The sequence below is a fragment of the Agrilus planipennis genome, unplaced genomic scaffold (assembly GCF_000699045.2).
Source record: "Agrilus planipennis isolate EAB-ADULT unplaced genomic scaffold, Apla_2.0 scaffold97, whole genome shotgun sequence".
Lineage (NCBI taxonomy): Eukaryota > Metazoa > Arthropoda > Insecta > Coleoptera > Buprestidae > Agrilus > Agrilus planipennis.
In genome coordinates, this window is record NW_020438864.1 from 820,409 (window position 1) to 840,700 (window position 20,292).

General features: G+C 34.4%; 1 protein-coding gene across 1 annotated transcript in view; it reads left to right on the forward strand.

The window, feature by feature from the left end:
* The window catches only part of LOC108736272 (protein jagged-1b), a 227,676-nt gene that overhangs the window by 187,802 nt on the left and 19,582 nt on the right, over positions 1–20,292 (forward strand). Inside the window, exons 5-7 of the mRNA XM_025975193.1 lie at positions 709–856; positions 2,644–2,777; positions 7,845–8,078. Of these exons, the coding sequence (XP_025830978.1) occupies positions 709–856; positions 2,644–2,777; positions 7,845–8,078 (516 nt within the window). The remainder of the gene's footprint in view (positions 1–708; positions 857–2,643; positions 2,778–7,844; positions 8,079–20,292) is intronic.

A 20,292-nucleotide genomic window follows, 5' to 3' on the forward strand; every position in this document is an offset into this window, starting at 1 on the left:
AAGTTAATTTTGTTAAACCCAAGAACATTACAATATTATTCTTTTAGGCATCTAAATACCACAGAGAAAATGGTAATTAATAATGACACAATATCGATTACAATAACCATTCGTAGGTGCATTACAGGACTGAACTGGTCATGCACAGAGATATATATGTAAATTACTTACTGAATTTTTAAATTGGCTGTGCGGGGCCTTAATCCTTTGATTTTTTATCCTTCGCTCTGTAAACTGGCATTGCCACTTCTCACGAATTAATTGCCTCTAGTAGATATTATGTAAAACAAAAGTTGTGTTATATATATCAAAGCATTTTTTTTTTTACTAAAATTAAGCCGGTGTTTATCTAATCTTCGAAACGTTACTAAATTTTGTTTTCGTCGTTCAGATAGCGGATATTTTGTATCGTCTGCGTCTCAAAGGTCCTGTGCCGCATGTTTCGACATACTCACATACGAGCTACACATACAGAGAAGGAAAATACAGTTCGGCTTTAAAGTTCTCGTTATACGTCGTATTTTCTATGTAGGTGTAACAAATTTTGCAACGTGTTCCACGTTCACGGGACAAGAGTGCCCGAAGAGAGTAAAGAGATAACAATGTGTTTCTGGCATTTAGCCTATGTATATCGTTAGCAGTTAAGGTTACTATGATGTATACGTACCACGTCTCTTGGTCGTTTTAATTACTGAAAACTTCCGTAAGATAAGATTTCCGACAAAACACCGTTGCTATGTAACAGTACACGATGGCTCGCGGAGGTGAAAAACCTACCGACTCCCACTGCTTTGGCGTTTTTCGTGTGCGGTACGCGATCGTCTGAACCCACGCTGGCCGTTGTGTGCCGGCCGGCGTGCGGTGCGACGCAACCGCGGAGAAATGGTCTTTCCGTATATGGAAATTAGGGAATAAATGGTGTGGGTACTTTGTCGAGAAAGGGCGTGATATAGTGAAGCGCCGAGTTGTAAAATACTCAACGAGAATCGGAAACAATAGTTCATAAACAGAAATCAATAATTGTGTGTATAGGTACATTTTATTGCGGTAATTAAAGAAAATGGCAGAGAGGCGTGAGCACAACAATGCTACACTCAGAGAAAACTGTGGCACAAACTTCTACAATTGTAGAATTTTTCATTACAAATAGTACCAAATATAAGGACAGAAACAAGTTGTAGTGAAAATTAAAATTGTATTGTAATTACTTTTTTTCCTACAAACTGTTTGTCTCTCTACTTCAACGTTAAAGAATATGTACTGAAAATTCCTCTTAAAAATTACTTTTCATTGTAGCATATCTCTATACAATAAATTAAAAAAAATATACAAAATTGTAGCATATTTGTTTACAACAATTAAGAAAAAATTATACAATATAGTATTGTGGGTATGCATGTATCTGAGGCATAACAGAAAACTGAAACACAAATGAATTTTCAATAAAACTTGCAACATTTTTTCTTGATAATTTCTACAAAATTTATTTAATCTTACTACAATTTGTAATGAAATATTTCATTCCAATTGTAAGGAATTTGTCTGAGCCCCTGTCGATATTTCTCCTAAAATTTACCAGTATAATTTTATACTCAAATTTAAGTTTACCGTTAGTTAACCTTACTACAAATTTGAGTTGTATTTTCTTCAAAACGACCTCTACAACGTTGTAGCAATTTTTCATAAAGCATTTTTCTGAGTGTGTTTTTCTACGTGCAGAACAGTTGCATGGGGAAGAAATACAGTTCAAGAACTTTCTTAGAAGTGATGATTACAGCCTTTTACTCTATAGATCAAATGTTTATTCAGTTTCACACCTACAACCACACGGACTATGCTATCAAATATTTTTTTATATTAATAAGAACGTTTATTTTAAGTTCTTGATCAGAAATTTATGGAAACTACTAGACTACTAGACGCGGATCGCGATTTCTATTTCATTATTAGATCTCATCAGCTCGTCATAGGCAGTCTCAATAAATCACTAACCAAACCGATGAATGTCCAAAAAAGCGAGTTAATAATATCATATAGATATACTGCTTATATTTGAATATTATTTTATGTATTAAGCTGTTTTATCCTTTTAATAATACAAATTTTACAACAATTAGATATACAATAGAGGCAATATGTAGGTATATAGAAAATTAAATGCTAAATTGAACTGAAAAGAAATTAAAATATATTTGTCTATGCCTATGCTTATGTAGAGTTTATATCATCTTATTTTTTCCAAATAAACTGATAGGTACGCTGTAATATTTCTTACACACCATTTCCGAAACATTTCGGTTTCAGAAACGCTTTAGGTACATGTCTGCGTCTGAGTTACGACGATAAAAAGATAAGTAGATAATTGTCTTGTTCCGCATGATTGCTGACAAAGAAACGTAACTTCTTCGTTTAATTGTCGCCGTGTACCGTAACAATTGCCTCGATCAAAAGCAATTTCGTTGAAGGAGGAGTCTGACTTAGAAATATACAGTACGTCACGATATAGATACGACAGACACCTGATAGATGAATAAAGATATATCTCATAACAAAATACAATGTTAATTTCATTGATTGTCCTGTAATTTTCTGTCTTCAAGTACCTCTTTATATTTGCATAATTTATACATTTTGTGTCTACAGTTGCAGGCCCGGTTGGCGAGGAGAATTTTGCGACCAGTGCAAACCGTATCCTGGATGCAAGCATGGCTATTGCAACGGCTCGTCGTGGCAATGTATCTGTGATACCAATTGGGGTGGCATTCTATGTGATCAAGGTAAGAATGTACACAAACATGAATTAATTGCAGTAATAAGTGATCAGTTTCGTCAAAAGTAGTTGTTACGGTCTACCTACTTGAAATAAATAAAAGATATAAAATATAAAACGATTTATTATTTTACATATTGCTTGCTAAATGTAAAGTTGTTCTTAAAAATGCATTCGAGACGCAAAATGCAAATGGGTATTATCACAATAAGTATATTTAGAATAAAATAATTTTTATTTAATTGTTGTTTATCATCATCTGCACCTATATCGATGAAGAATGAAATAACCTGAGCAGGTTATTGAAAATTTAAGATAAACATATAATTTACTACTACACATAACGTTTAGGCGCCTGTTACGATAAAAATGAATTAAATAAGTTCATTCGTTAATCGCTGCTAGCATGAATCGGTATACAAATTAGTCCTAAGCATATATCAAGAACCCAAAAGAAAAAACTGTAGGTTACGTAAACATTAGTACGTAAATGATTAAAATCTAGACAATCGTAATTTTATTAAGGCACATTTTCACACCACCATGGAGGTATTGATAGGCGCGTTGCCTTCTGCCTGCCATCTCACTAAAAAAAAAATAATTATTTACTGATTTTTCCTTTTAAGTGAACTTACGGCTAACTTATAGAAGCGTTATTGGTTCCGGGAACAGCACCAGCAAACACATCTTCACACATACGAGTACTACAAAAATTCTTCAAAATTAGAACCTCGTGCTTAAAGAGAGGCTTAGAGACAGGCCTTATTTCTAAGTCGCCCAAAAATGGCCGGCATTTGGCGTATTTCATTTGCAGCGATCATCATGCGGCCGTGCGAATTATTAGGATTGTGCACGGATGTACAACATACAAATTTGCGCTATACCAACAGTAATTATTATGAAAATTCAAAATCCTGTGCCGTGTGAGCACAAAATTTATCTGTAACCAACAGCATTTGTCTGTAACCAACACCCTATGATAAAATTAGCCTCTGTTGCGTTTTTCTTTCGAAGCTACTGACAGAAATCCATTCACGACTGAAAATCTGTTTCAAGCAAGGCTTGTACTTGCTGTAAATGTTAAGGATTTAGCCACTGTGTTTTTAAAATTTGCCATCCTGTCACGAGAGAGGACAATGTTACTTGCTATTTCGTGTGTACTATTTTGGTGGTTGTGTTGTATGAAACCGAGGAGTTCGACCTCTACAGCGACGATATGGTTCAAACCTGTAATAACAACTATTTCACGGTGACATACTGATCTACTTCCATGACTGATGTTGTATTAAATATAAAGTTTAAACGTTGTAACCCCTTAAATCTTATTTAATCTAATCTGACAAACAATATACAATGCATGAATAAAAAATTCAAAATAAACACAACACATTTTCGGTAACATATATATATATGTATTATAAAATTTATCTCTAATGAAAAATACGTATAAGAAGGCTTTCCGCCTTACTTACCTGATTTAATAAAGCACGCGAATGTTTTTTTTTGTAAGGAAATGCCGATTTTTTCTTTTCATTTTGTGCACTCTTCAATTTTTCTTCCTAATAAGGTGATACATATATGTATGCGCAATGTCCACATTTAATTCCTTCGAAACCCCTATCGGTCCGTCGAATCTCTTCGTTTAATGACAATTTTTTTTGTTCACTCATATCTAACAAACAATTATCGCATTAGTAGTCGCCATTCCGAGCGGAAGGGTTAAACAATTTAATGTGGCGTGGAGTCATTGTGGAGACAACCCTTTGGGAGCCGTTTTAGCCCAAGTGCCTGCGCGCGAACGTCTCTTCTGATCAAGTGCACTATTGTATCTGTTTATGATGCGTGACGATGAAATCGTTAGTTAGTTGTCGGCCTTTTACACTGTATGTAGAAAAGTATAATAGAGGTAACCCCGAGCGTACGCCCCACTTGGACATTTGTTGCTCCAGTTTTTTCTGTTTTGATAAACGACAAGGGTGATTGTCCAATGGCGATTCCCCTGACGGTCCTTAAACTTTTTATAAGTGCCTACCTTACAACTATTACTTTTCAGCAGTGGCGTTGTAAAATTTAATTTATACAAGTGACAAGTGTAATTTAGATTTTTAAACCTTGAATAGTATTGTTATTATTCATTATTATGAAATTTAACTAATATACCATAATATTGGATGAACTTATTTAATGTTAAAATGAACATCTCTAGCGATAACTAAATAGACTTTCTTTGAAGATTTATCAAATTTGATCCTTTTAATCTATTCATCGGCTGATTCCTTTTTTAATTCCTTTTTTGTCATGTTACCGCCGAAATCTCGTTTTGCGTGCTATTAAATAACGAAATTATGGCCTTTTTCCAACCGTTTTTCAATTAGTAGGCAATGAAATTAGTGATTGAGCGCATGCGCTAAAGTTTATGGACATGCGCAGAAATCAGTTACTCAATGACAATGATTTCCTAACCTCTAAATCGTTTACTCTTATTTCGTCAACTATCAATTTAATGACGAGCTTTTTGCACAAACATGACAAAAAAAACAGGGTTATCTCAGCCTATATGTATGAAACCCTCGCCTTCGGCTCGGGTAACAATTCACATGCTGTCTGAAAAGACCCTGTTTCTTTCCTCGATACGTAATGTATTACAATATATAAAAAAAAAAAATGAGTTCTTTATTTTCTTGTTGATTTTCTAACGCTGAGGCAAATACAATACGCTGCCCGTAATTATAAATTTATTTCCGTTGCTTACTATCTCTCACGAAATTTTATTGAATTTGATTTGTGTATATTTTTACTATATGTTTAAAATTTTATTTATTATCCGGTTTAATATTTAGTATCTACATATTTTGTTATTTGACCATAATTAGCATAATTTTGTGTAGCTATGTTATACTTTTAAGTCGAAATATTATCCAGATGATACGCCACTGTATACATCATTACATTCCCAGGATGTTCAATTCCCATAGCGCTACAGACTGTATGTCCACGGATCCCCCTTCGGATTTAACTTTTTTTTGTGGTTCTGCAACAGTTGCATGAGTACCCGACCTCATAAGGGGGGTCCATGTGTTACAATCCCAACTTTTTATGTTTTTACTTAACAATGGGTCAAATCCATCGGTGACGATATGAAGTTGTCACCCGAATTCGACAACCCTTAATGAATAGTTTAGATGGATGGGGTCTCTATATGGGTCATTAGCGTTTAAGGTCTGTCTATATAATTTAAACGATCGATTTCTCTTTTAGTGGACAAGTCACACTGACATACGTATTAAGGAACAGTTGAGGTTTGTGAATAAATAAAATAAAAGTTCATTATTATGTAATGAACTGATTACTGATAGAGTACAAAATAATGTTCTAGTAAATAATAGAATATGTCGCTGTACACAACTGAAATAAATATTCTTTTCAATAAGTCTGTTTCTTAATATTGGTCATGCTGAATGTTGACGTTCTTATCAATTGTTCTTATTGAAGTTTAAACGTTAATATGAGTATATGTACAAGATTTTATAGTAATATTTTCAATTTTTCATATTTTAAGTTTACTTGAATGTCGCCTAACATAAATATGATTGTTTTTCAATGATGTAGAAGTTAATTTCGCTAATGTTGAGCAAAAATTATCAAAATTAGTCTTGCCTTGCAGTTTTTGTTTTGCAAGACTAATATGTACTTAGAAACGGTCGTGTGGTGACCAAGACCAAGACTAACTAAGCAAGACGAAGAGTAAAATTCTTGTAAACTTTTTATCTAAAGTTTAATACAGGTCCAGAATACTAGCTTGAAGAATGCCCTGAAAGAAACACAGAAGAAAAGCAAAAAACGCATACTTTTTTATTAGCAGAGCACAAAGTGCCCCAAAAGTTCTAATTTTTCTGAATCCGAATATTTTTTCTAAATAACTCGTTTATTTACATTTATCAAATTTAAAATGTTGTGACAGTGTACGTACCTACATAACTTTATTGTGAGATGTACGCGGTGTTTCAACAATAAACTAATTTGATCTATTAAAAATGAAATAAATCAGTTTTATGTTCATTTTCGAAATTTAAATATCGCAACAGTAAAAGGATCAATGATGATCAAGTTACGAACTGACCACTTTTTTTTTGCATTGAGTTTGTTCGTTATTATACCTCCATTGAATAAAGGAATGATGAATTCGTAAATTGCACTACCACAGGCTTTCTTAATTTAGCAGTATAATGTAGTCCTGTCCTATTCGTGTTATACGACAGCACAAGATTTTGATATATCGGTAAAGAAAGTGCTGATACATTCCAATCCGCAACACTTATTCATACCATCTGATATTTCTATCACTTTGTTTATCACACCATACACTTCGGAAACCATAAAAATTTCTGATTACTCGTAGGTAATAAATTGCCCGCGAACGGTTAATTTAGAAATTCGAAAAAGGTTGTTAAAGGTGTATGTTTCGAGCATGACGCTGTATTGCTGCGAAACATGGACAGTGGGGGCGGTGGAAAAGAAAAGGTTAGAAGCGTTAGGAATGTGGTGTTATAGGCGGATGATGAGGATACCATGGATAGAGAAGGTTAGAAATGAAGAGGTATTAGAAAGGATAGGAGAATAGAGGACTCTATGGAAGTCAATAAGAAATAGGCAAGATAGGTTGGTAGGACACCTTCTCAGGCATTAAAGTCAGAGACATATTAGAGGCAGAAACGGAAGTTAGGAGGGGTAGAGGTAGACCTAGATTATATTACTGTTCGCAAATAGTTAAGGATGTGGGTTGTTCTAGTTTTAAGTAAATGCGGATAGGAAAGAGTGGAGGTGCGTGTCCAACCAATCTTGACCAGGACTGACGACCTTATAATAATGGTGATGTAGGTATCAACCCGGTAGCTTTAACTTCATCGTAGGGGAGCCTATAGGTGCAGATAGATTATAAGAGCAATTGTTAAGACAAAATCTGAAATTTTATATTATTTCTATTGTATGCACAATCACAAAAAATATTTAAATGTAGCTGATTGATGTATCACACAATTCCACACTTTGATGGTTTCCTTTTTTTATATTACAGACTTGAACTATTGCGGTACGCACGAACCTTGTTTGAACGGGGGTACTTGCGAAAACACTGCTCCAGACGCCTACCGATGTACTTGTCCCGAAGGGTTTTCCGGAATAAATTGTGAAGTAGTCGACAATCCTTGCGCTCCAGCCCCTTGTCATCACGGAGGTACCTGTATTGAAGCCGGGGGTTCGTTCAGCTGTCAGTGTGTCTCGGGTTGGACCGGACCTACTTGTGACATTGGTAAGTTTGCCTATACATAATATATTCAACGTAGCTACATTAAATAAGTCTAGTGAAAGGATATCTATCTGTAATAATAGTTACTGAACAATGCAAAACGAAGAATGTTTTAAAACTTCCGTGGGCTTCGATGAGCTAGGTCAATATATCATCGGCCCATTGTCAAACTCACAATGGAGCTTCTTTTATGTTCTCGTACGTTATGCACAAGCTTTCTACGTTACGATCAACAATTATTTGTCTGCAAAAATTCTTATTGCGAAAGTGAAAGCAGACAGGTTTCCTTTTCTAATATTACCGATACTTCTTCGTTCGGAAGAAGATAATTATTTCAAACAGAGCAGCACATTTCTAGGGCGCGAGTAGATTCATTTATCTGTACTTTATATATACAATATAATACATACCAAACTATTTGCACTTTTTTACGTTTGTGTAACACCTTTTCAATGTATCAAAAATGAAGTCTGAATGAAATTTTTAATTGTTCAAATTTTAGAAGAACAAATGCGTTCACAGTTTACCTAAACCAATATATTAAAAAGAACTATAGTAATTTTTTTACAATCCTGATATTAATAAACAAATTTATACGTATATTGTAATTAAGAAGAGGTTAGATAATGATGTCCTTCTCGGAACTCTCCTAAGCTCCTTTCTCTCTGTTCAAAACCTTTTTTCTCATCCTGAAAGCTCCATTTCTAGCTTTAAGCAATTTCTTAGTAATCCCAATGAATATTATACTATAAATACGATAGTGTGTTTATCTGAATGTTTGTTTGATATTCATTCAGAAAATTGGCAAAAAGATTCCTTGAAATCTTTCAAAGGACATAGGCTATTTTATATCCAAAGAAAGAGTTCTCAACGAAGACAGAGATGAATAACAGTTATATTATGTAAATTGTCAGTATTTGATCACATCGATCCTTCCTGCAAATAATATGCCACTGTCGTGTAGGCTTTCAATACTACAACAATGAGTGTACACTAATTTGAAAATAGGGCCATTCAGATTATTGGTGGTCACTGTCTCTTGTTGTCAACAACATACATGGTGACAAAGAAGACCAGGTTTCTCGACGACATATATAGGATTATTCTAGAACTTGGCCAGCCGCTATAAATAGCTGACCAGAAATCGAGTAGTGGTACGAGTTCACATGGTGATACGAAGTAAAGACGAAAAAGCGAAGAGGAATTCATACAGTGCTGAATTGATAACTAATTAATAGTATTAGTGTTAATTAGACAGCAAATAGTTAAATATATTTATAAAAGTAGTAACAGTGCGAGAAGGTGTTTAAATACGTGATAATACGCATTAAATATCTTCTATGTCTTGTTCTTTCCATACCCGTACAATAAAGATACGGTATCATATTTAGTTATACAATTGAAGCTAACGACTATAAATTATTTGGACGGTCCTGTTTTCAAACAAGTTAACTAGAGCGGTATCATAGTAGCGAAATCATGCACAAGAAAAACACTGAAATTCACTGACCGGAGCACATTAAAACTTATGAAAACAATGCAGTCTTCTAATGACAAACAAAAACAAACCGCACAGAAAAACAATGAAAACTTAACTTCATTTCTAATTTGAAGCATGAGGGTTTTTTTACTTTCCTTCGTCTGACATGCAATTGTCGAAGCGCTGCGTTGTACAGTGGTGGGGAAAACAAATCGGGCATGTGACACATGGTAACAGTATAGGGAGAGCCTAGAAATTAGAAAGAGTAAGAGAACAGAGGACTCTATGGAAGTCAATAAGAAATAGGCGAGTTGGGTTAGTAGTACAACTTCTCAGCCATGAAGGTCTTGTCAGAGACATTTAGAGGCAGAAACGGTAGTTAGGAGGGGGAAGTTAGGAGGTAGACCTAGATTAAATTACTGTTTGCAAATAGTTAAGGATATGGGTTGCTCTAGCTTTAGGGAAATGCGAAGATTATCGCAGGATAGGAAAGAGTGGAGGTGCGTAACCGACCAGTTTTAGGACTGACGACCTTATGATGATGATGATGATGAAGTTTTCTCCACTGCCTACCTGACAATGCCCATGCGTGTATGTGCGGTACGGTGTGCGCGAACCAATACACACACATAAGTACAAGGGAACAGGAACTCATGGTATTTTAAAAATTATCGACTCATTAGAGAGTAGCAGTCGGAGGTGTAGCAGAAAGAGTGTATAGGAGGAACAGACGCATAAATAGTTGAGTCCAGTAGTACCTCCATGGTACCTCGGAGGGCATTGTGCGACTATCAGTCCTATAAAAAACACGAAACTTTTCACCACAATACCATGGGCTGGAGGAGTCTTCAGGAGGGATAGTCAGAGTACCGTGCCATATGAAATCGAATGTGACTGAATCTCATGACGGCTAGAGAAGCAGTTTTGCCTTTAGAAGGTAGAAAACAACCTGCCTATGGGCCTGGCCGCGTAATAAAATATGGGCTAGGTCAACATTCATACCGCGTGGCATCTCATTATCTTGTGTGTGTGTGCATGGTTCAGATGTACAAGAGGCCCACTGTTACTATGATACAACAATAAAAATGAATTACTACAAACAGCGTGTTAAACTCCACCTATAGTATATTGCTACAATTAGTGGAATTGAAAAATGTTCAGTAAGGTCCCTAAGGATATCGACTGAAATGGTAGTCAGTATTCCATCGAAGTCGTAAGATGTGGATGACGATTTTAATCTACTTAGAACTCATCTGGTCGTTGTAGTCAGTTTTGATAGAACACAGACCCATTTTGCCTCTTGTTTTAAGGCAGTGTTGTATAAATTACTACAAACAACGTGGTAGTATATTACTACCTTTACTGGAATTCAAAAATGTTCAGTAAGGTCTGTGAGTATATTAATCGACTTGAACTGAATCCACGCGTAGGTAACTAACCCCACGTGGTAGGCACAAAAGAAATGGTTCCTTTTCTATGTCGCAAATGCACACCGTGTCATTCACTTCATAGAGGCAAAAGTAAATGCATGGTCTGATGAAAAACCATGCAACCGAAGTCGCGATTACCAGCTAGTGTTTTATGTACTTAAATTGTTAGGTGTTTCTTCTACGTATACGAACACATATTTGTCTACTCTGTAAAGAAGCGAAAAATAAAACAGAAAATCATGAGAACTAAGGGTCAGTGGATAGGATGACGAGAGTTTCGTAACAGAATATTTGCATAGACCGTTCGCTGCTAATCGACGTAATAGCAGACGGGGGCAATTAAGATGTAAATTAAATGTATAAATGCATCGTGAATCTTCGATAAAGTTCTCTCGACGAGTTGGAGAAAACGTTGCTCAACAACCAGACTTCTGTTGAATTAATAAAGGCTACAATGAAGAGGTAGTCGAAGAGAGAGAGAAAGATAGAGAGAGCGAGTGAAAAAAAAAACGCACTAGGAAGAATTGCAAGGATGAATTAATTCAATTGTTTGCGCAGGATGTGCATAATTATTGGCTTGTTTTGCGCCAGCTAACTTGCTATTATCTCTTCTGTATCTTATTCTAGGTAACTTAGGTACACGTATTTTTAGATAATCCATTCTCAGCAGTGTGTCGATGGGCACAACAAAGTAAATACCTTTTTATTAAAATACTGTGAGGTTTATCTACACATGCCTTTATCAGTGTCTTAAATTTAATTGTATATTTTTGTCAGTATTCTATCTGCTACCAGTACATGTCAATGATGTGGTAAATTCCTAAAGTTAATATATTTTGTTTATATATCAGCCATCCACTGGTTGCTTCATGAAAAGCCTAAACAATACGTATAACATTAAAAGGACAGATATGTGAAGGTCTAATAAGTAAATTTCTTGCAGATATTCATTCATACACACAGTGTACCTACAGCATTAATGAACATTATCTAACTCGAGTAATTGTTTCTTTTTTCTATTGTCATGTCTAATCACAAGAAGCAATAGTCAATGTATCATAAACAGGAATAAATGTATTTTAAGCGTAATTAATAAAGGAACTTAAGTAGTATATTTTACTGCAGATGAAAAGTTTGCATTGAACGTATTAATATTGAAGGTTGATTTTGTGTTGTATCCGTTGGTTGTTCAGTTGTTCGATGAAGAGGACGGCTCTACGTCTTTACGTCTCTGAGTCTTTATCGGAGAGATGAGAGAATTAATAGAGTGCACTTTTATAAAAATAGAAGCCGGTCGACTGGTCAGTATAAATCAACGTGTACCTAGCAATTACCTCGGTCCCCCGCACCGTTATTATATCTATTACTGGTAGGGAGCGCTTCGCGGTCGCGGGGAAACTTAATTACGACCACGGAGCTCGGCTCACCTTTGACCTTGCATTCCACTGCTGCCACCTTTTGAGCTCGCGTGAATCTCCGATTCTTGCTGCTGATGCTGTAGAAATACGTATATTATGGTAGTGTTGCTGCTGCTGCTGCTGCTGTTGATGTTGCTGCAGCCTGCCGTCTCTAAACCTTCATCCACCACCACCACCACCACCAAGAAGATGCAGAGACTCTTCTTATTCGCCTTCCTTCTTTCCTTTTGTGATCCATCCGTCTATCTTATTCTATTTTTGCTCAAGTAGACGGTCACGCCTGAACAACTGACGCCGCTCGACGACTTGCGTGATGGAGGAAGATTTTCTCGATGTAACTGGACATTCGACTTATTAGTCCATGCTCTTACCCAACACTCAACACCCTACTAACGCTTTTTTTTCAACTTCTAATCGCTGATTCTTTAATATAATAGATACATTACGCATAGTAATACAAAACAATATGCATGGTAATCAAACCAAAGACATATTTATATGACAACCTTTATCTATTAATACGTAAAAGAGAGTTAAAGTTTTCTTGAGGAGTTCCGGGAGTTATAGTTACAAAAAATTAGTTTCGTACAAAAAATATTAAATAATGCTCCAAGACACGTGCGCAAAATTTGATTTAGTGAAAGTATTAAAATTAACAGTGAAACGAAATGGATGCTAAATATCAACAATCCAAACAAAGACGACACTATTTAAAATTTTAAAACCGTCAAAAATCACGCATTTCTAAAAATGGAAACAAATTTTATTGTTATTATTTATTTTGTTTCACTGCTAATTTTTGTCAGCTTCAGCAAATCAAACATTGTAGACGTATGTTGTACAGTCAGTTATATAGATACCTACCATTTTTTGTACTAAACTAAGTTTTTTCTTAGCATAATTCCAGAAACTTCTGTAAAGTCCTGTTTACCTATCAAAAATACAGCAGATGTGAAGGTAAATATCATCAATCTAGAATATATAGATTAATAGAGTAAATTTACTTGTAAGATGAATTCAGCTGTCACTGCAATATGATAACTGCCCTTAATGCTTTATATAAACATATTCAGATTTACTATTTGAGTGCAGGAAGAAGACAAAATCGGAACACACACACGTGCACATGTCTTTTATTTGAATTATTTACACTTATGAGAGGATTTAGATAAAAAATGATAAAAATATTAGTAGATAGACATTTCGAACCAGTTTCTTATCTGTTTCATCCTTTCATGAGAACATCCTTTCGTACAAGAGTAGCAGTTTATGAAAGACAAATGGCAGATATATTCATGTATGAAAAAGTTATCTAACTTACGATTGTGCTTCATGTGAGTCAAGCGATTGTCAACCAGGCAATTCGTAGGGAAATCTTATGAAAAAATAAATTAGCCCTCGTGATTTTGATATATTGGAAGCAGAGGATTCGACAGTCCAAACCACCGTTTTTGTAGGACAAGTATATTCCCTTTGTTGTTTTATAAATTTTCTGATAAAACAATTTAAAAAAAGGTTAGTTATAAAAAATTAAAAAGTCGTGAGACCAACATGTTTAGAAGGTGGATCTTACTTTGCATGTCTTCAAATCAAATCAAAAATTTTGGCAAAGAGAGAAGTTGGCAGACTTGTTAAGCCGAAGCTACTCACGCAAATTCAATCCGTTGGTGATCACTTTAAAAAAGGACACTGTATCCTGGATTATACACATCTACGCACAATATTAGCATATGTTAAGTCAGACGTGACTTGGAGACGAGGTATGCGATTAATAAGAAAATATAGACATACTATTAGACACAATATTAGAACATATTCTTTTACAAGCTGGAATTCATGGTAAAATTATGATTTGAGCTGAAAGACCATGGACTGAATGAAGTGTTACGATCCAACGTTTCGTCGGTTACTGTGGATACACCGGCAGCGCACGTTTATACTACTGAAGATGTCTGCCGCAGTTGCCGGCGAAACTTCTGGAAATTCATACCACCACCCTTCACCACGAATCGTAATTGTACCAAAAGGAATATAGTTTTATGAAAAGCCTTTTGACATAAGAAGCACCTCTATATATGGAAGAAGAACAAGTTTAAACTAGTCACTATGGTGAATCAATCTCCATCGTTTTCTGTTAGGTAGAAAATACGAATTATAATCAGATAAACTTGTATCCAAACAAGCCAACAGATGACTTGTAAAATCTTGAATAACAGTTTATTAACAGGTACAAATTAAGAAACGATTCTGCCTATACGAAAGAAAAACGTGAAAGAGTAGAGTAGTTATTCAACTTTAACGAGCAATTAGTTTAGATAGATTGAAAACTTTCGTTGCATGCTATAATATAGGTGTCTACGAAATAAATACTGTATAAATTCAATCTAGTACATACCTATTATCCAAGTACAGACAGTGTATCGTCATCTAGTTGATATTTACTGCTACTGAACTATTTACTAATTAAAGTTCTTAGTATATATAGGCATTATATTATTATTTTAAGATTGCGTGTGTTGATCTAATCAGACTGACTGATGTTAGCAACAGTAGAAATACAGAAAAGCGACTATTTAGCTATAAAACTGAGAATGTAAATGATAATCGTGATACGTTACATTCTAAAAAAATCTAACAGTACAGGAAGTTACAGTAATTCAATGAAGTTTAAATGCAATTGCTGTTTAGTGGCAGTTGTCAAAGTAGTGTTCATGCTTTGTGCATCAAATACGATATAAACTACACCCGAAAATTATATGTTTTCATTGTAGTGAGATTGAGTAAACGTAATTCATGACTAATTTGATATGCTTATAGCATGCCTTCCATCTTGTTTCCCTGTTGTAATATAAGCTACTACGAAAAAACAGAGAAGTTCATGGTAGTCAGTATTTCTGTCGAAACTGTCAACACAAGTCAACTATACTTGCTGCCTTGACAAAGCGTTTTAAGAAATCCTACAAACAGCGCGGTAAACGCCATCTGTAGTACAGTGCTACATTTAGTGGAATTCGATATGTTCAAGAAGGGGCATTTATATTGATGGATATCTATTTGATAACTGAGATCTAACAAGATCGAAATCATGATCCACGTCTGACAGTTTCGACAGTAAACTGACCACCACAACAAATAAATATCCATCAAGATAAATGGAGTTTCAATTCAATGTTTTTGTATTTTTATTTCATACTGGAATTCTGAACTTTGGTATACCGTGTGAATGTTTGATGCTGAGTTCGGATTTCACAATTTTAATCATACTGAAGGCGCTAAAGGAAAAATAAGAATACATATTGCGTATTTTGTCGTTTGATATTTTTTGGAAAACCTTTTATGGCTAAGGTACAGGGCGATACAAATATTTTTTCGACAATAATAATACGAACAATACTACATAAGGTATTTAAAACACTTTTACTTATTACACATAAAGCTTTTTAATCTACTAAACCTGTTGAAAAGTACTACTACCATCTAGGATAGAGTATGATACTCTTCTGATTAAAATTATGAAATTCCTAACTAAGATTTGATTCAACGTCAAAGTTTATTTACAGTTGGTGTAACAAATTTTAGAATTTATTCTATATTTAATGTTTCATGATAAAAATGTAGGTACCTCAGGAACCACCACATGAATTTTTGGCGCATGTTCAGAAAACACCTTGTAGATGTTATTCGGTTGATTACTTTGTAATATTGGTCTATCAGTAACAAATGTTTCTAAATTACTTTTCAATTTTATAAATAACTAGCTACCCGCCCCAGCTTCGCAAGGGTGCAATGCTGATACTTAATATACTACTGAATGTCTTTATATACCAACATTCACAGCTTTTTTGTCATTAGATAATATAAACCGGCCCCCCGGCCAGTACCGCCGCAATCGCATGTCCTTGCATTTTAAATCTGTAATATCTTCGAAAATAATCATTTAAATTACATGCTGTAAAGAGTCATATTGATCTATATTAAATGCACAACGTATTTAAAAATACTTAATCGGATAAGGATTAATGCTGTATTGTTTAAAATCGCTTCGTAAATAAGCCATTATTTCTCATAAAAAGTAAAGGATAAAAAATGGTTATTGTGGGTTATTCCTAAGAGACGGTTATTGTGGGTTATTCCTAAGAGACAGACATATACCATCCCGGACTTTTTTGTAGACCTTTTTAAGATGTACAATCTCTAAAATTATCAGTGTTTCTCTAATACATTATGCATGTATTATACATATAAACCTTCCTCTTGAATCACTCTATCTATTAAAAAAACGCTTTAAAATCCGGTGCGTAGTTTTAATAATCTAAGCATACATAGGGACAGACAGCGCGAAGCGACTTTGTTTTATACCATATAGTGATTAAATTATAGAACATGATCATTCAAATGCATACCTATACTACACGGTATGGTTCGGAAACTGTTTACCAATTTCAATCTAATTACTCAAAAATTAGTACAGTGCAGGCGACTAGGGGTTGGTTGTTACAGGAGCAGGCTTTTATAACGATTTAATTTACTTGTCGAAAACAATACGGTTCCACCATCAGTAGTGTACTTGGTCATCCTCAAATAATGTTGTGTTTAGCTCAACACGGTTAATACCCAAAAAATAATTTGTGTTTTGGGGTCATGCTATTTTGTTGTACATCTGCTACGGTTGTAGGCTAGTTTGTCAACTAGTTGGATATTGGATTGTATACAAACTTTCCAAATGTCTGATGGTTTGTTGAATATGCTAAGATAGGAGAAAACAACAGACAACAGTGAGAGTTGTTGTAGTCATGAATTAAAAAAATTCCGTGACTATGGCCTTTTTCTTCAGTAATCCTAAGCATATCAGTTAATCTAGGCATTTGGATTTCGGCAACTGTCGTCAGCTGTTAAATAAAGTTGCAATATGTCTTGTGTTTAATATGAATCTATCTATATATATAAAAGAGAGTCGTCTTAGTTACACCATTTATAACTCAAGAACGGCTGAACCGATTTGGCTGAAAATTGGTTGGGAGGTAGCTTACAACCGGGAGAAGGGCATAGGATACTTTTCATCACGTTCCACCAGAAAAACGTGGTATATGTAAACGCAACTGATATGGAATGACAAAACGCAAATGACAGCAAAACGAAAAATTTATAAATCAAATCATCAGTCTAGCCGTTCATTTGTTAAAAGTGGTATAACAAAACGCAACTGACAGCTAAACGTAATGTTGTTTATGGTTAAGTATGGTGTTTTATTTATAGTCAGATTTACCTGAAACTGGGCTTTAATGCTTTTTCATATCAAATTAGTGTCATACATACCTATTTCAACATTTTTCAAAATTCTACCTTTTTAGGAAGCTGAAAGAGGTTTGCAACGATTACATGTTTCTTTTTGGTCCGATTTACTTGAAACTGGTTAAAACATTCAATCTCTGTTGGGGGGGATGAGTGGTGAAGAGGAGTTGCAATGTTTAAAAGAAATATATTATTTGTGGTCAGATTTACTTGAAACTTGGTCTTAATGGTCTCTCGTTTAATTTCTGAAAGATCTATTTCGACATTTTAAAAAGGGAAAGGTGTTGCAATTTTTGTTTTGGACATACTTTATTTGTGGTTGAATTCACTTCAAACTTGGTATATATGCTGCGTGATATAATTAATCAAATGAATAAAGATTGCAACGTTTCAATGAGGTTTATTTTATTTGTACTCTGAATTACTCGAAGGTTGCTCATTGTTGAAATTAAGCAAATACGTGTTTTGGCAATTTTTAAAAATCAACCCTTAAAGATGAAATGTCGTTGCTATGTTTGTATTTGAAATCTAAGATGGTGACATTACATAAAATTAAAACGTTGTAAGGGTGAATTGGGAGTTAAAAGGTCTTATGGAGAAACAATATTAATTTCTGCAAGTGAAGCTACGGGGAAAAGCTGGTATTGTATACAATTTTTATAGCAATCAATAAATAATACAATCTTAATTCCAATTTTTATTAGGGAGATTTTTTGTTATACTTATTAAATTATTATTGCTGGAGTTTGTTTTTTCTTTTTCCTCTGGAGAATTACTCGGCACTCTCCGGGTGCCCGGCGTCGTTATCCGATACCCGGCCGAATCCTAAAAAATGTCGGATTCGCCGGGTACTTGATTTAAACTCGGTACCCCACTTATCTCTACTTGAAAGTTTAAATAAATTACCGTGAAATTGCTCTCATAAAAATGGCGACATGCAACCGTAGCACACTTCGTAAATATCAAGGGCTGTGCGAACCTGTGAAGGGTTAAAATCGAAAAATTTAAAAACATTTTTGTACTTTTTTAAAAAAATTATCTCAGTGAGATAAATAAAAAAAAATTGAGTAGATCTCTCTATAAGAATGAGTTCAAAAATTTATTGTGCGAAAAATGATATCATTTTTTTTTTGTATCATCCATCAGTGACCCTCTACCAAATTGCATCCGTATAGGTAGGTAAATCAGTGTGTGATGTATGTATGTCATACATACAGACGGACGAACCAATTCCTGAATCTCTAAATGAATACCTACAATAATAAGGGACAATTTATTAATCAAAAAGTAAATGTATTTAAATTTTTGATACTCCTACTGGTATACAGATAAAACTAAAAACCAAATCTAGGTAGAAGACTCATCAAGCTGTTTTTTACCACGAAATGTAGTAGTTGAACTTTAAATATCTGTTTATGACCTCAGTCCTCATCATGAACAAGGCAAACCGCTATTTAATGCACTGCTATAGGTACTATGTATATACATATGTATGTATACAGAGTCCACTGTAAGAAAAGTTTCAGTAAAATTTTAATTACAACAAGATATTAACTTCATTTTAACTTATTAACGTGTTCAAAAATCTGCTTTTTGTTGAGGTTTGTTGTTTATTTAACAACTACTTCCTAATATCCGCGCCTTCATTTGCGTAAAACTACTTCCAATTGTTTGTAATAAATACAATTGTTCTAATCCAGAGATGGCGAACCAATGGCACGCGTGCCATTTGTGGCACGCGACACAATATTTTGGGCACGTCACTAATGTTTCTGTGATTGATTCTTTAATCAAGGAATTTTCAGCAAGATTTGCTCACTTCAGAGAATTATTGGAAATACTAATACGAAAGTTTATTATGTACCCTGATGTAACATTTGATAAAATAAATTGAAGAATCTGAAATGCAGCTGATTGATTTCCAGTCTAGTTCAATATGATTCAAAAGGTTGTTGGAACAAGGAAATAGAAAATTAGAAATAATTGAAACAGAAAGATTGACGGGTAATACAAGGGAAAATGCTAATAACAAAATTTTGGAAACATGGAATTCGATAACAAACACATTTAATTTTTTGAAAAAGCTGGCATATGATATTTTAATAATGTTTTCATCAAACTATGCCTGCGAGTCGTTATTTTCAGAGATTAATAACATCAAAAACTCGCAGTTATAAACCGTTTGGTAGATGACTCCAGTTCAGCATGCATTCCGCTAAAATTAACATCTTACAACCCTAATATTAGTTATTTGTCATCTAATCTGCAAAAACAGAAGTCACACTAATTTTACTTTAATTTAAATTACACGTATAATTTAAACATTGCAGAATGTTCCTATTTTCTTGTAGAATTTTGAGTTGATATTATTTATTATCATTATTTTCCCAATAATCACAGAGACAAAATTATTTGATGGCACGTCTATGACCTGATTAAACTTTTCTTTATAAAAATGGCACGACGGTACTTAAAAGTTCGCCATCCCTGTTCTAATCCATAAAGATGTAACTTTAAAAGTAGCCCAAATTACTAACAACTTCTTCTTCATGTCTGTAATGTGCTAATGTTCCATCGATATCGGTTCAGCCGTTTCA